Source organism: Chlamydotis macqueenii, chromosome 2 (genome assembly GCF_036417535.1).
Source record: "Chlamydotis macqueenii isolate bChlMac1 chromosome 2, bChlMac1.mat, whole genome shotgun sequence".
NCBI classification, from domain to species: domain Eukaryota; kingdom Metazoa; phylum Chordata; class Aves; order Otidiformes; family Otididae; genus Chlamydotis; species Chlamydotis macqueenii.
Genome location: NC_141557.1, coordinates 27312643 through 27330561, shown reverse-complemented (window position 1 = coordinate 27330561; position 17919 = coordinate 27312643). Strand labels below are relative to the sequence as shown.

General features: G+C 37.3%; 1 protein-coding gene across 4 annotated transcripts in view; it reads left to right on the top strand.

Moving 5' to 3' along the window:
• ICA1 (islet cell autoantigen 1) overlaps positions 1–17919 on the top strand; it is a 73935-nt gene that overhangs the window by 40360 nt on the left and 15656 nt on the right. For all 4 annotated transcript variants that reach the window (XM_086741526.1, XM_086741522.1, XM_086741524.1 and 1 more), the window contains 4 exons: positions 7472–7597; positions 7789–7887; positions 15351–15445; positions 17501–17550. In XM_086741526.1, coding sequence (XP_086597652.1) covers positions 7472–7597; positions 7789–7887; positions 15351–15445; positions 17501–17550 — 370 coding nt within the window. The remainder of the gene's footprint in view (positions 1–7471; positions 7598–7788; positions 7888–15350; positions 15446–17500; positions 17551–17919) is intronic.

The following is a 17919-nucleotide window of genomic DNA, read 5'->3' as shown; positions in this document are numbered from 1 at the left end:
TGGTAGACCTGTGTGTGTGTGCACATGCATATGTGCATAGCCCAGTGGAGCTTTAGGAGAACTGTACCACACAAATGATGGAATGTGCAGGCTCTTCATGGTCGTGATTACAAGACAGGGATGTTTAGTTGTTTTATTTTGCAAAAGGGAACAAGTGTCTGCTATGATGTCCTTATGTTCTGGTGGGGCATACTCAGGGGCAAGAGTCACCCACCCCTGTAGATACCCAGTTAAGGACTTGTTTTCCCAGTGCAATCCTAATTTAAGACCCCTGTCCTTCAAACACTTGGGCTCGTGCCTAAGTAATTCCATAATTCTGGGGCAGACCTGTAATTTATGCAGTGCTTGTTGGTGTTGACAATGGGACCCAGTCTCCTTGAAACCTTCAGGAACTGCTGTAATACAGATGTTAAATTAAAATGAGCAATGCTATTGAAATCAAAGGGAATAGTCGCATGTTCAAGTGAAAATATGAATTTTCATCAGAGGCTATTGTTCTTGTGTATGAATTAAGACTATTACAGCTGTTATTTTGTCTCCCATTCTGATTGCAGAGGTAGATAAAAAATCATGAGTTTGACTAAACTCATCTTTTTAGAAGGAAAACTAAGTGTAAGAATAATTCTATCATGTGAATTCAAGTAGGGTAGGATTGTGAAAATAGCTAAAATGTAGCAGGTTTGAATGACAGTTTGCATGAAAGCTGCTGGGTTTAGAGGAATGACATTTCAGGTATAATGTGACTTTTTACTAGTTCTTTTCTCTAGACCGCTTCATCGTAGTGTATGGAGAGAAAAATACATGTAAAAATCATGGAGATCTGATTGTTCTGACTAGAAACAAAAATGTTGTCATTAAAGGAAAAAAAAGCTTTTTACCAGCTTTCTTTTCTGGTCATTCTGTTTGAGGACAACTGATGTTTCAGTTTGAGTTGTTTGGCAGAGAAACAAGATTGTTCTTGTTCCCAGTAAATGCAGTGAAATGCTGTTACTGCTACACTAGTCCATATTAAGCTGTATTTCTCTATATTCTGTTATGGAGCAGTATAGCATTGCTTCTGCCTTCTTTGTTTTCCTTTTTTTTTTTTTTTTTTTTTTTCTCCTTTTCAGCATTCTTTCTCTATTGCTTACATTCAGTTCCAGGACTATGATGAACATGCTGCAGCCTCTAGTGAGAAATCTGAACAGGTGAATTAGATGCTTCAATTAAATCTAAAATCTCTGTGTAATTATGGCAGGTAATTTGCTAGTAGATATTTGTAATTGTTTGGGTAGGTATTGATTTCATTTGATTATGTTGGATATCACTGTGTTTGGGTTGAATATTTAGATTGTTTCTCACCATGAATGTTGCAGCCACTAGAAAAATCATCTGCGGTGGCTGAAAATTCTTTGTGCTGTATTGTATCTTGTGATAGACTTGCCTGGATCAAGTCCAGATATAATGAGAGTTTTCTGCCAGTTTAGGATACCAGAAAGTTGTGCCAGTTTCCTTTCCAGAATCTTTCTCTCATGCAATGCAACTAGACTAATACATGTTTAATTGAGCTTTCACTTATCTACTCTCTTTCCACATGAATTAGCTGATATCTTTAAACTACCTTAACACAGGACATGTATATTTTTGACAGACATTTCAAAGTCTTTTTTGCTTGTATCAGTGATGCCTGGGAATCTGAGTCACAGGTAGCAGCTCCACTCTGCTAGTCTTGCATAGCAAAAGAAGAAGAAGGTAGTCTGCGTGGCAGGTGTACCTGCAGTTTTTCCTCTCCTCACACAGGTGTAACATCTCTTTTAAAGCTGACATATCAGTTGTTCTTTTGTGGCAGAAAGGCAGACAATGCTTTTGTTGCTTTCCAGAGTGAGACAGGTGCAATGGTTAAGTCCTTTATATGAATTGCAACATGACTGTAAATTTGCTTAATCAGACTTAATAGGATAAGGTGCACAAGCGTAGGCAATCATAATTAAGTCCAAAATGGCAAATTTGAGAAATGTGTCATTGGAACTGGTTATGCACTTTAGGTTATCTAAATTCATATCTCAAGAATAGTTTCATTTCTTGAACAAATCTGATGCACATCTGCTCGGCTTCAGACCTAAGAGATATTATTTGGATCTATTTTACTGTCCCAAGTATTTTTCCTTTTCTCACTTTATAAATTTTATCTCCTAAAATTAATTTTAATCAATGTTTCTCATCAGATCATACATGAAGATTTTAATAACCAGGGCTGCAGCAGATGAACAGAAGTATGCTATTGCTGCTTCTTTAGTTCTTATGTGTTATTCCTACAAGTTGATGGAGCAGAGATTAATGAATGCAATAAGTACTATTCCAACCCAAGGGAACAGTTGGGTCAAATTATAGTCTGCAAATTGTAGAACATACTAAAGCACACAAAATCAGGCTTAATAGTGTGTAAGATGTTGGAAGTCCTTACGTTGCACATGGAAAAGTTTAGTTACAGGCATTGTTTTGTATAAAACATTACCTTTTCTGTTCTCTGATTACCTAGCATCAATCTTGAATTTAAAAAAAGAAAAAAGAAAAATAAAAAAGTAAATCAGTAAGTGGTTCTATATGGTGGTGTAAAAGTGTAACGGGTGCTTCTTGTCATAACAGCACTCAAGCTATGAAGTTATTACAGTTTTGTGGGAACTGAGAATATAGTTCCTTATGCTTTCTGTGCTATATGCAGAAATGCTGTAAGATACACATGTATATGCTAAATACTTTGTGCTCAAACTATGACCTACTTCAGTTTGCATTTAGTTGTGTGTAGTCTTTACAACGATCAGGTGTGCCAGAAGGTTCAATACTTACTTAACGCAGAGATTTGTACTGATTCCATCTGCTGGCAGAGTTTACCCAGAGCCCCCAACAGGAAGGGTTGCTGTATTCCAGGCATTTTTCCCTCTTGATTTACTTACCCCCCCTCCTTCCAGTCTATACACAAGCTGTGCATGCTTTTCAGATGGAGTAAGTGAGAGGCTGGGTGACAAATTAGACTGGAAGCATCTGTTTCTGCTTCTATGCTGAAAATGCTGAGACAAAAATATACCGTATGTAAAGTCAGTTAGTGCATTCATCCGACAGAAGTTCATTTTGGAGATGTTGCTTCAGTAGCTGAATTGTCCATGAGACTGGGCTACTACTGGTAATAAACTTTGCATTTTATGGTAGACTAGAAGAAAGCAATAACACAGATCCACTGTAGTGGACATAAGGATTCCTTGAAAATATTTGATAAATCTGTATTTTAGTAAATGAACATACTGAATAGGGTTTTTTAACTGGGTCAGAACAATTTTTTTTTTTTTGTTAGCACTCTTGAAGATTGAGACTTTTCTGTTTGAATATATGTTTAGGAACCTATGTTAGCAAATATTTGGCCTTGCAATCAAGCATTCCAGAATCTGACCTTCAAGCCCTCAGGATTTAGGATTTTAACATTTTTTTATTTACTTATTTTAATCTTTTGAAATGATTTCAATTTTATCTGTCATCTTACAGTTTAGCAAGCTATTGATTTAATGAGATACTGCTTTCCAAATTAATATTTTTCTCATGTACTCTCTTTAAAGAATTCTATTCCATAAATATTGTACTTAGATGTTTGCATTGGGAAATTAAAAGCAGGTGACTCCAAGTTGCTGCTTAGAAAAAGAAAAAGATGAAGAGTAATAATATTTTTTAATGACAGTAGTACCATAAGATTTTCTTGTACAGCATAAACCTCACAACTAGGACCTACAGTTTCAGACGCTTAAGAGCTCTTTCATCGTAAAATGTCCAAGTCGCATTTGAATCGGTGCAGTTCTTACAGTCAGTAAAATCCTGACACTTTTCAGACCAGGACTTTGAAGAAATTTTTTATCTTCAGCTTTAATGAAGTTAAATATATGAATAAAAATTTGCAGAACTGAGACCACAATGAGGTCCTGTTTCTGATGTCTTAGAGAGTAATTGCAGAGAAAGGAGAAGATTAGTATGTATTACATCAGCTTTCCCTTGAGTAGAAAACCAAAGGTTCATTCTGATAACTTGTGTGGTATTAAGTAGATTATGCTTTGTAAGCACTAAGGTTTTATACCTAATTCCTGAAGCCACAAGTAATCTTAAAAGATGTCTAATAATAATTTGAATTGAAAACGCATTTATTGGCACACATAAAAGGCAAAAGGTCATGCTGATGTAGCATGTGGTGTTCTTTCTTGGCTGTCCTGAACTACTGCTGCAAAATGGAGAGAACTTCTGCTTAATAAATTTTCAATGTATCAAAAAACCTAAAAACACCCTTAATTTAATAGTTCTCATAGTATTGCATCTTACCTGGTTGGCAAGAGAAATGTGTGGTATTTGGTAACACAGCATTGAGTATTTTGAATCACCTGTATGAGCAAGTCAGACATATGGGTTTGTATTCCACATTGCGTTGTGGGGTCACCTCTTTCTCTTTATGAGTGCTCTAGCTTTTTAGAGACACTGATTACATGTTCACTTAAGATAAATGCTGATATTTCTTGCTAAATGTCCCTGAAGACTATATGCAGGAAGACTACAACTCAAACTTAACAGGTTTTTTGTTTTCTGGATTTTTCTCTCTTCATTTAAGGAGATGGGGACATGAGATAGGCCCAAATCCCAATCTGTTGTATACAGTCCTTGTGCAGACTGGCAGTTTTGCAATAATTACATTTATTACTTTTTTTTTTCTTGTGGCACACCATCTCTAACAGAGTATTTATATTCCCCAGAACGAACATTCTTTGCTCACCTGGACTATGAGTCTAGAAAGCCACAGCTATCCTTACTGTGTTTTCACCCATGCTATGATATACTGAGTGGGAAAGGGATTCTGATCTCAGCTGCACCATTATAAAATATAGTTTTATATGTTACATGTTTCCAATGGCACCAGTTGAATTTCTCTGGATTTTCATGGCTGTAACTGAGATCAGAATTCAGTCTTAAGACTCACTAGGTTTTTCAAAGCCCTGCAACATCTCTTATTTAAATACCTTCCTGTTGTAGCAATTCTTGCTGACAAAAGATGTAGGTAATCTCGTGTTTGGATTTCAGTTAAAAGTTCCTTTTTGCACAGGCCCACAATTTTCTTCACAGTTCTCCTTTTTAGTCTGAAGTTGTAAATCCGTCGTCTCAGTCACTTGCAGCTAAAGCAAATAAACTATTTGAGGACCTAATGCAGGCCAAAGGTGTTTTATCCAGCACTGGATAAAGCTTCAACACTTCTTCAGCTAGTTTTTCCATCCTCCTCTGTTGCTGCTTAATTTTGGAGGCCCATAAGTTCTTTAACCTACCTGCTGGTTGGGCTAGACAATTGTGTGTGGGATGGAACTCCTGGCATGGATAGCACAGTGCCTCGCTCAGACGTCCACCACACACAAGCTAAAAGAAGTAGTGTAGAGTCCCTCAAGCATCCCAAACTAAGGGGCAGCCTCAGCTCATGCCGGTGTTGTTCTGACTGAGTAAGGTGGAACGTTGTTCTTTGCTGTACTTTGTAGGGAGATATCTTGGCAGTAGCTGCTCCTTGCTTTTTATACCATAGCTTAGCATTTGTCTTGCTTGCCTAAGGAGTGGAAGCCACGGGAGCAATTTCCTCCTTCCTGAGGGAATTCAAACCTTACTGCATCTCGCCAAAATATCTGCTGACTACCCAAGAACTCTTCCAAATCTAGACCACCCTTGTTTGGTTTGAAACTCTTCAATATGCAAAAACAAGAAAGCAAATCATCAATAAGATTACGTAGTCTTGTGGCTAGAGCACTGGATCAGGTCAGAAGTTTGAGGTGTAGTTGCTATTACCAGAACTCAAGATTTGTTCATCGATTGCTTGGTGTAATATGTGGAGTTACCCTGGAAGACTTCCCCTTCTAGATGAATGCATTAACCACAAAGCTATTTTAGAGTATCACTGCTGTTTATTTAAAAAAAAACCAAAAAGTAATTTTTTTCTAGGCATCATCTTTTTCTACAATAAAAATCTCACCTGTGAGTGCTACATTTATCAGAAATTTTGAATTAAGGTGGTTTCTTCCTTATGAACGTATCAGGCCTATGATATGTGCCGCTCTATTATATTACTTGGGCAGAGCTGATCTGATCAGTGAAAAAAAGTTACCACTTATCCAGCAACTCAAAAGTCCCACGATTTGTGTGAGTAGGTCATCTGATGAATTTGTGATGCAGAACTTTTGCTGTTTTTCTGCCTGTTTGGAAGTATCATAGACTCCAAGTGAGTTTGGGAAAATAAGGTTAGAAGTGTGGTAACCCTGATGTTTTGGATTGCATTATGAGGTATGCATTCGTCCTTGCCACAGAAGGAGCAAAGGCACTTGCTGCACAGTTCTGGATTCACTTCTGAAGATCAGGAGGTCAGGTCTCGTTTGATTGAGTCTGCGTATGAACAAAATCAGTTTACTCTCTGAGTTAGGCAAGTAAAGGAAAGGAAATGTATTTAATTTGCATTCAATGTTTTTTTTTTCCACTGTGAAGGTGTTTTTGTAAACGTTTTAGTGTAACTGTGAAAGAGTTACAGGAAAAGCATCATGTTTTGTGGTTTGATTGTTCCTCATTTCCATGGAAGAAAACTGAATTGTATACAAAATTTGTAATAAATAGATTTGTTTTGTTAATATAGTATTTGGTTAGTGTATAAACCTGTCCTAAAACTGGGGAATCCTGGTTACAAAACGCCTACATCAACTTTCCACCCTGATACCTGATCATGAGAATACTAGTGTTGTTGTCAAACCTGTGCAGCTTGTGTATACTTAACAGGTGGTAGAAGAATAGTTTGAAAAATTAAAACTCTTTGAAACTGAAATTGTTTGCTCCTAAGAAAGGGGGCCTTGATATTTTTCTTCTAGCAATAAACAGGAAAAGCACTCCTTTTTAGAAGGAAAACTTTAATGAGCAAAATTTTTGTAGTATTACAAAGTTATTGAAGTGCTATTTTGTCAACATGAGTTGCACATCAACTTAAATTTTATCAGTGTATTTGTCTCCCACTATAGATACCTGGAGATGTCTCTGCCTGTGTGCCTGTCTATTATGTGGTAAAATTTTAGTTCCAAATTTGTTGGTCAGACTTTAAACTGATATTTCTGTAAACAGATACCAAAACGAGTATGTTTTCCAACTATTATCTTCTCAGTGTATATTTAATACTGAGATCCATCTTATAAACAGAGGTTAGAAAACAAAATTTCTTCACTGAATATATTAGAAAAATAGTAACATAGAAGATATTAAGAGCCATGTTTTACCATCTATCAGTCTGTCTATCTTAATTTTGGTAAGATTGATGCTATAATACAGTTCTTTATAAATTTTAATTGAGTCTTTTCAGTTGTCTGATTTCCCTAAAAGTTGTAATAGTTTGGTCTTTCATGAAAAATGGAGGAAAAAAAATTCACTACATAAACAATTGTCCCTTTGTTTGAAGGTTCAAGCTCAAGTGCGACATGCGAAACTCAACTTTGACAAACTGAAGACTGATGTCTGTCAAAAAGTGGATCTTTTGGGAGCCAGCAGATGCAACCTCCTTTCTCATGTGTTAACAACATATCAGGTATCCAAAGAAAATGTTGACCTCCAAAGGAAAGATTTCCTGCTAACATATGTTTTTTTTTAAGAGGTTACCATGGCAATGTTCAACTGTAAGAATATGCAGCTAGTATTGGATGGGAGATGTGAAATTTGCACTGAAAGCGGATTGGTGTTAAAGCTAACATTGCGTTGAAATTCTGTCCTACCTTACAGACAACACTTCTTCATTTTTGGGAAAAAACTTCACACACGATGGCAGCCATCCATGAAAGTTTCAAAGGTTATCAGCCGTATGAATTCACTATGTTAAAGGTAAGGAATACATAGATATGTTTGCCCAGTGATAAGAAATAAGAGATCATACAAGGATGTAGAAAGCACACATTCATATTTTGTCTGTATATTGTCTGAAAATTTTATCCCTGTCCTGTCTTTTTATTTAAATATAGGTTTTCTGTTTAATGCACTTCTGGCTAGTAGGATCAAAAACTACATGTCAAGTGCAGTGCCTAAGGAATATCAAAGGCAGACATTATGCAGGATTGCACTTAAGTATGTGTTTAAGTGCTAACTGGGATTGTGTTGGATTATTCCTGAAGTCCAGCAGGATTAGAGATTTATGTTGGGGGTTGGACTAGATGACCTTTAAAGGTCCCTTCCAACCCTAACTGTTCTATGATTCTATGTTGCTCTCCAAAATCCTGCAAGTGGATGAATACTCTTCTGCCTTTGCATCTGTTTTTAAAATCTCAAACTTTTTAAGAACACCTTATTGGACTGTAGATGAGTATATGGATGTTCAGAGTTCCTACACCTGAGGGAACTTTTTAACCCTTAACTGATCTGGGAAATACTGTGTTGCTTGACTAGAGGTATTTGCTGATCCGTTGTAATCTTTGAATGTGAAATATATGCAATATCTCAATGAAGTCTGAGTTCAGAGTTTTGCCAAGTATCTAAAAACAATCACTGAGCACTGTGTGGTTTTTTTCTGGTTATGCCTGCCCCTGCATATGAAGTTGTTTTGTCCATTGCAATTTGAGGTTCAGGAGGGAAATGGGAAAACAGTGGAAAATGAGGAATTAGCAGCTTACGGTAAAGCCACTGTTCACTTGGAGAGACAACTCAGTCTGAAAACGATTACAAATCATAGCCTCAATCCATTAAACACTTGTGCACATGACACGTGGAAGTTGGGCTGTGTTATGCTATATAGCCTGCTGGCTACCCCAGAGCTCCTGGAAAAGAAGTACCTGAGAGTATAAGGTTTAATTCATCCCAGACTACAAAACTTGTCTGTACGTGACTATGCTATATTTAAGTTGTTTTCTAGAATGTGGGTTGGGAGGGAACAGTGTCTGAACTTTGAAGTGCATAAATAGGTTGTGGAGACTGTTACTTCTACAGCTTGAAACATCACAACCGACCAAACAAACAAACAAACTGCAAGCTCAATCTCTCGTGACTGAGGACAAAAAGAAAAGGAGGTTCATAAACTGTTTCATCTTACCCAGCCTCTGAAGAATCCTGTCTTGCAGGAGAAGTCCTCATTTGCTATGAAGTTTTCGTAACTCTAAGCTTCTTTCTTGCATAGTCCACGTCATGGAAGATGGGTTTTAGCCAGAGCTTATGTCCAGTTTTCGGCAGGAGAAAGTTGTGCATAGTTATTTTGGCATTTCTAGTAATTGCCTCCAGACTCACCAGTTAAACTCCGAACAGGAAAAGAAAGTCCCCTTTATTCCCCCACCATTGCCTCCCATTGCAGTGACATGCAGTTCACAGCCTGGGCTTAGCACGGCCAGAGTCCCGCTCAGGAGCCTGGGTACCACGCTGGTGGGCTGTTCTTATAACTACCCAATGTTACAAGGTTTCTGAGGAATTTTTTCACTTTCCGTTGATACCAGCCAACTTCAGTCTAATTTGTGTAGGTGGTCTATATTCTTGCTGAATATTTATTCTTTATTCTCTTTTGTATCTAAAAATGTGATTATTTGAGCAAGACATACGAAGTTTCAAAATGTATAGTAACATTTGGACACCTTGGAGAGAAACTTGTACAGAAAATGCACCTGTTCTGGAATGTGAAGTACCTTTGTGATGGGGATCAGAGAGATTTGAGGCTGCTTGTTATCTTTTGAACTCCCTCCTGTGACAGATTTCAGTATAATGTAAATTTGAAATTAGGTTAGGAACCTATGATGAAGAAGTACAATCTCTTTTGAGTCCACGCATGTATAACAAGCACTCCCTTGAAGCAAAAAGTAACTGTAAAAATGGTTGTGAATATTGTAGTGTGTTTAGGATACAGCCTGACTTTGTTATGAGAATCTTAACCATTTTTATTGCTGGGCTCCCGCAGTGAAAAGATGTGATTTCCTGTTTTTGTAGTGATATGTATGCTGAGAAATGATGCTAATCAGGAGCTAGTTTTATACTACAGAATTTCATGGAAGTCCGTGCTTTCAGAAAAAAGCTACTCGAACTAAGATTATGTTACTACCTTTTAGTGTCAGTTCTTTATTTCTTTCGATCTCTAGATTGTGGGATTATTTTCTATACAGAAGTTAAGTCTCCTCCATGATCTTTTTTCCCCCAATTAGTAGTTTGTGTTTGTTTGCATTAAATAATTGCTAAGGAGATTAAATCAAAATCTGGTGGTTGCATCAGGCGGGATTCTGTTGCCTAAGATAAAAGGTGTCTGCTGCTGCTTCAAGTGCCTTCCTAGGGTGTCACCTCACCTCTGCCTGTCATTTCTGAAGGGTGTGGGACTCCCACAAGTGCCCTGTCCGCTCTGCTAATCCTGGGTGTGGAATAACAATAGATGGTTATGGTTAGGGAACTGATCCCAACCAGTCATATCACATGTTCATGCCAGAGTAACTATGTATTAAGAAGGAGCTGCAAGCTAATTCTACATTGAGATTACATGGTATTATTTTTTTATACCAATTATAAATTGCTGTAGCTGATCTAGGGTAAGCGTAGTTTCTGACAGAGAAACTTTTGGTCTAAAAAACGTACCCAATAAAGATGCTATGTCTGCTGTTGACTTGATGCGTTAAAAATATACAGGCAGAATATGTAATTGCTTAAACCTACATTAAATATTTCAATGTGCCCATTTCTACATTTAATTAGGAGTTCCCCCTTTTAGAATATTTTTCCCTGTCTTATATCTTAAAAGGGATTCTTCCTAAAATAATATTTTTAATTTGGTGCTTGCAAATCATTTTTGGTTATGACTTGAGTTCTGATACTAGCAGCTTAATTTTGCTGATACAAGTGATCCTTCTAAATTAAACTAAGCACACATGTATGTGGGATTAGCATTTTACTTTAAAACAAGAATTTAAAGAAATTGTTAATATTTGACTTAGATGTAGATTGTCTTACTGAAAAATTAGAAGGTGCTATGTACTGGAAAATTACTATTTGTATTTTGTAGTATGAATTTATTTACGTACCAGGTTTACCTCAGGAAAGAGACTCTTAAACGCCTCTTGGGATTGTTTCTGGAAAGAAAACATTGTCATTAGAGATGTTTGCCGAACTCCCTTAATGAAAAGCAGCCCATTTGTTTTCTTTGCTTCAGGGTATATGCTGAGAGTAGTATAATTGTGCTATTGCAGCTGTATTTCCTAACTGTGAGTTTTATGCTTGATGAAAGATGATTATTAATACGCTAACAACTCTATGTATCGTGATGTAAAAGGATCTGTTACTGTATCCATTGCTGTAATATTAACAATGATGGGCTGCTGTTTTGGTAGAGTCTTGAAGGTTTCATTGTCTTGAAATTACCATATGTTAAATGAATTCAAATTTATTTCAGGGGCTACTTTTCATGAATAATACCTCTTTCTAATTTTTCACACCATTAGTGTGAGAAACACTTTCTAAAGTAGAAACAGTTTCTAACACCTTAGATACATAACAAATATTTAGTTGCATTTTTTGCATTCTAATGCTATAATACCAAACTTCCTGAAGAGATCGTATGAGCCTAGAAATAATAATAGCCCTGGTAAGGTAGTCAGAAGGTGTAAATCTCAGTGCATCCATTTATTTCCGTGCAAAGTGGAATGCTGCTGCCTGTGCTCCTTACGTGGTTTGGAGAACTCTGTCCAAACAGGTACTACAACACTGCTGCCTTCTGCTGACCTCTCCTTTAGTCTGGTATCTTTTCTTCTTTCTGTTTGTTGCACCATGACTTTACTCATAGGCAAGATTGCATATAATTTTCTCTCTCTAGGGGTTTTGTGGGGGTTTCTTGGTTGTTGGTTTGTTGTTGTTTTGTTTTTCCTGATGGATCTCCATGAGGAAATTCTGAGACTACCTGCTTTTCCTCTTATCTTTCTGCTCTTTCCCCCAGTGAAAAATGTCCAAGTTTTTGTCTCCTCAGTGTTGCACTTCTCCATATGTGTTGTGACATCCTGGGCTGCATCCCTGGCTCCCTGGACCTGCACTTAGCTGTGTTGCTTTGATTCCTCCTCAGTCAAGAGGAAGCGCGTTAGTTGTCCAAGGCACTAGGGGGCAACTGTGGGCGAGCTGAGTATGTGTCGACACTCTAGTGATTTAACTGCGGAGGACACATTTTGTGTGCAGTCCAGATAATCTTGGCTTGGCTTGAAAGCAGCCCGGATGCAGGTGAAGGAATTTTGTGAGTGAGTAGCAGTCAGCTTCGGAATGGTGCCTGAGCTGGATCCAGAGTTAACTCTGCAGCGGAGGAACCCCTTGTCGGCTTGGATATTTAGTCTGAGTACTCAGAGCGAGCAAAATATCGCTGGGTGACTTCTGGTTGTAGAGACAGACAAGACAGGCAGAGGGAATGACTGTGAACTTGATCTGCTAGCATGTATGGATTTACTCTGATTTTTATAGTAAAAGAGAAATAAGGAAGCTGGGCAGATAGCTTTCTAAACATGTGAGTATCCTTACTTAAGCCATATGCTGGTGTAGCTTGCAACAAAGTCCATGGGAGTCCACATGCACACTCAGAAGAGTGCTGTGAAGTTACGCATTTATCTGCTCTGAGCCAGTGAAGTCAGGGACGCTTCATACACCCAACTGAAGTCTGCTTGCTTTTGTCTGAACTCAGTCTGTGTCTTTACAGCCTCCTTTAATCACTGCACTTTTCTACATGATGGGACTTCTTCCCTTCTTCTGATGTCACCTGAAACAATTAAGAGAATCTCATAGTTTGATTTCTACTCATGCATGACGTTACCATGGGTTCATGTTTAGAAAACAGCTGACAATGGCTTTTTAACACTCAGTTTTATTTCATACCCATTCTCTAGCTTTTAAAAATATTTTTAAAAGATATCTCAGTTTGCAGTGCACATCAAGATGTGGAGTAGAGGTAGGCAGAAAAGAGAAAAATAATTTCATTAATTGCAATCTGAATTTGAGGGAATACTGACAATTAAATTGTTACATTGAATTATTGCAGTAAAATACAGCTGCTGATTTTAAACATTTTTTTATCATAATCTCCATTGAAACTGAAGCTATATTTCAGAGCTATGTTTATTTTTCTAATACAGGAAATGGTAACTGCCATTATTATCGTGCTATTTCCTTCCCAAGGTACTCGTGAACTCCATTTCTATATGCTGTTTCCGTGGTTCGATCACAGTCCTTCAAAGATGGGTTTCCTGAAACACTCGTGAAGGAAGCATCATAAAATGTAGTTCCTTAAAGAAGGATGCTGATTTCTCTGTATTTTTTTTTGGTGATGATACAGAAGATTTTACTTCTGATAGTTTTCTTTAGCTTGTTTAGCTAGGCAGTGATTAAAGTAGTTCTGTTTGTTGTTCAAAACCATTACCTCCTTCTTGGGGCAGGCTCTGTGCTGCTGTACTTAGTGGCAGGCAGAGCACCACAACTGTTGCACCATCCCCTCCTGATTACAATGGACTGTGTGTCCTGCTGTGAAGGTGTCCAGGATGGTTCCAGTGCCTGAAGCGGTACAGCCCCCGTAATGCAAAGCTGTGCTTTCTCTGCACTGCACTTTTGTGCAAGCATGGTGCATATTCTTAACGTTTCTGAACTCTGAATAATTCCCTTCAATTTTAATAGTACAAGAAGTGCAGTCTAATCAATACCCAGTACAAATGCAGTTAAAGGATAAGATATTCATTCACAGATGATCTAGCTGAGGTGGCTGGTGTCCATTATTCAGAATCCAAGAATCGCTTCCATGTGATTCTGGTTAGCACTGTTACAGTGTCAAAAAAAAAGGAAAAAAAGCGACAACCACAGTATAAGGTAAATTTCTTTAAAGCTTCTGTTTATTATTGCTGCTTCATGATCCCTCATCTTTTGACACGTGATGTTTGCAGTGCTAAAGGTGCTTATAACAAATTGATCTGTGGTTCTGCATGGAAGAATTAACTTACTGAGAGGGAAAAAAAATGCAACCACAGTATACGACAGGTCCATTCGTTTGTTTTCTAAACCACCAAAGTATAAGTTTCCTCACACAGACAAGTACTGAGCCAAGCAGAAACTAGAATGCCCCTTCTGGGGACTCGTCTGTCCTGGTTAACAGGGCAGTGCAGACAAGACCTGTGACATGCCTGGGAATGCTTTTCTTGTAACAGGTGGGCTGGGGACTCTAACTTTTATTCAAGAGATGGACTTAGTGTCTACAGTATTTTCTTTGTTTTACTATTCTGATGAAGCATGCTACCATTTTGTTAAAACTCCAGATGCAAAACCACTACATTTTTGTGTTCATTAAGTTTTGTACAAAAGGTGGCTTATTTGTTTTAGCCTTAGATTTTTGGGGGGCAGGGGGAGAAGGTGAGTGAGATATACTATGAATATCAGTGAGACATAAATAAACTTAATTAGAAGTGAAACATGAAACATGGTTTTATTTTTCAGAAACTGAGTTGGACTTTGGAAAGAGGAATATGTTTTTACCTCCACAGTAAAATCATTTGATAGAGCCAAATATTCACCTTGTTAACATCTGCAATTATTTAATTACTATCTTCAGTTATTTAATTTTTCATACAGAAATCCTAATTAATGCATAACAGGGACAACCAGTAATATATTTATCACTTCTGTAATCTCAAAGAGTCAGTCTGTAATGCTTTATGCATTGCCTTGTTCATATGTCCAAATTTTGGTTATAAAAATGCTGACTGTGAAACTGCACATTGCTATGTTGTAGCATGACCTTTCAGATTGCAAAGGGACAGTAGGGTTTCGTAATACCACACCCAGCCTCTATCTAAATAATCATCCAAGATCACCCTTGTTTGCAGATTCAGGATACAAGTAGTGCCTTTCCACTCCACTGCAGTTGCCAAAGTGGTGTCAATAGTTACGTCAGGAAAAACAGAGAATGAAGAAGTAAAGCAGCAGTATATGAGGAACAAACAGATGTAAAGAATGAATTTTTCTCATCTTTAAAGAAAAAAAAAGGCACCCAAAATGGCAATGAAGCATGTTGTCAGTGCCTGCTTTGCACGTGGTCTAGATGGTTTTACTTGGAAGTATTGGAAACAGAACATGAGTTTAGAAGTGGCCAAGAGCCACCTTCTTATATAAAGTGAGTTCATGTGACTCAATTTGAATGAGTATCTTCTAACATTTTTTATTTTTCTTGTTTGAGTCAGATACAGTTTTGATACAGCTCAAAAACATTCTTGCTTAATTTACGTAGGTTCTATAGTCTGATTTGGCCTTAAATAACACACTTTCACTTCCCTGTATCTATTTTTTTTCCCCTCTTTGTTTATGTTATGGTTATGATCTAGAGCTTACAAGATCCTGTGAATAAACTAACAGAAAAAGCAGAAAAGGAAGACCTGCAGACTGAGAGCACTAAATCAGTACAAGATCAGCAGAGTCAGTAAGTCACGTGTCCTATATATTAAAATAATACGTATTTTTTTTCTGTAATCTGCTTTCTGGTTGCTAAAGTCGCCAAACATTTATAAGTGGATATATAGACACAGCTAGTCTGATCACACTAGCTAATAGTAAGCTTAATATAATAATTCCTGAAATGTTGTAATGTGTGTGTGAAAACTAATAAACTTTGTGGTGAAATTAAGAGCTTTAAAAAGACCCATTAAACCTTTATATGTTTTTCATCTTTCCTAGCCTTCTCTTTCTTTTTCATCTTTCACTTAATTTTTTCTTCAGTAAAAGAAATGGTAAACAGCCACACATGGGAGCCGATATATGAGGATTGTGTTTCTCCCTTCAGCAGCATTTTCTTTCACCTGGGAATAGGATATGGATTCCTGATTGCTTTGAGCAGTGATTAGTTTTTGTAACGTATACGACATCAGTTAGTAATCCAATGAAGCAGTAGGTACTTATAAAAAGTACATCTAAGTGAGCTGATGCTATCGAGGTTTGAGTTACCTGCAGCTCTGAGGTAAGAGAGACTTATGAATGGGCTGCTATGGGGAGAGAAGAACAGGAGAATGAGATGCGATCCCTCCCCTACGGAACCATCGGGATTCAGTTGCGAGGAGATGCAACGTTGATACAATCCTGCTGCCACCTGTTGTTTTGACTGTCCCTGGTTAAATGAAGCACCCAGCAAAGGATCAGTTGTCAAAAAAAAGTAGAGAACAGCTTGACTGAATAGTGGATTTTGCTTCGCTATTTATAATAATGGATTTTTAAATACTTCAATTTTCCAGTGCTTTTACTTGTTTAAATTCAGAACCACTGACCAAAATGAGTTTATAAATTGGTCCAGTTTGGTGCTGTTCAGATTAAAAAGGACTTGGCCAAGTATCATTTCGCAGGTGGTGGTCTCCACAGCACTTCTTTGAATCTGCTGCATCTCATGTGACTATAATAAAGAATTTCATAAACAATTTTTTTCCTCAATGTTGAATATGAAGTTCTAGAATGAGTGCATGATTTATGCAAGGTGTGTGCATTGGCACCTGCCAGCAAATGCATCAGCTGCCATGTCATGGTTGTACTTCTTTTTATTTATGGATGACCTTTCTCCTTGTTTGTCACAAAATGGAGGGAAAAAAATACGTCACCATTTTACTGTCTAAAACAAACTATAAACAAACATCTAAGGTTCTAGAAGAAATAAACAAAACAAAGCTTTCACAATCCTTGTGAACTTTCCATTCACAGTAGACAGTCATTATACTAGAATTTGTCTTGAATCTAATTTTCCTCTGCTCTGCCACAAGCCTGTCCTCAAGAGAGGCGAGGTGCCTCCTCCTGTCCTTTCACTAGAAGGCAGGAGGAATGTGCCTACACAGTCCTCTTCAACAGCACAGCGGCCTTTTGGCTGCTTCATGCCCTACTAGTTGAATGGCTTTACACAAAGTAATACCAGTTGGAAAGTATATATTCTTCCTTTAAGATATTACCTTTGTATAAGAATTGCATGTGAACTACAGCTTTTTTTTTTTTTCCTTCTATCAAGAGCTTTTTTTATCAACACTGCTGATCTAGTTTTTTAGAAATCTGCTGACATTGGACAAAACTCACTTGACTGTTAACTTTTAATTAATTGCTGTTAAAAAGAGAAGCGCAAAGTGGCTGGGGGTTTGTTGGTGGTTTTTTTTTGTTTTGGAGTAGTTGTACCTCCTTCATGATAGTTATAAAAGACCCAATCTGGAAAAACAAAATAGACTGTACTTTTCATTACAGAGATTTATTTAGATTAAAAATGGAACGATGGTAGGTTTTGATAGTTGGTTTTCAATCTAATTTTGGTTTTCAGCATACTTCTGCCAATGAAACAATAAAAGTTAGCAACAGACCAGCATATACAGCAAATGCAAGAGTCCATCTGAGTTACTGTTTATTTGTTAGTTATGTGATTCTGCAATGATGTGTCCAAAAAGCGAAAAATTTATTATTAATCTACAGCCATAGAATTATTTTCTCAATTTTTTTCTTATTCCTTCAAATTAAGGTTGATTTCATTAGATGAGGAGAGCCATACCGAGGAATCAAACTATTCAGGTATTTATTTCATGTTGTCATAACTTTGTAAGTGCTGTAATACATGGGGTTTTTTTTTTTTCATTTTTGTTTATTTCCTCGATGTTCAGCTTCACCCAGCAAATCCTTACAAATGCATAGAACTTAAGGCCAGGAAGATCTGTTAAAACTAGTCCCTTGCATGTTATATCCCACTATATTTCATTCAATTAATCTCAGATAGCTCAAATAGCTTGTCTCCCAAAGCGTAATTCTTTGGACAGCTCTTCAAGGAAAGGATCTAGATTAGTAGATTTTGAGACAAGGAAAGTAAGCCACGTAGCTTGCTAATTTGTTCTAGTGATTAAACATGTACTCTGTTAAAAACTTGATGAATTCAGTGGAACTTCT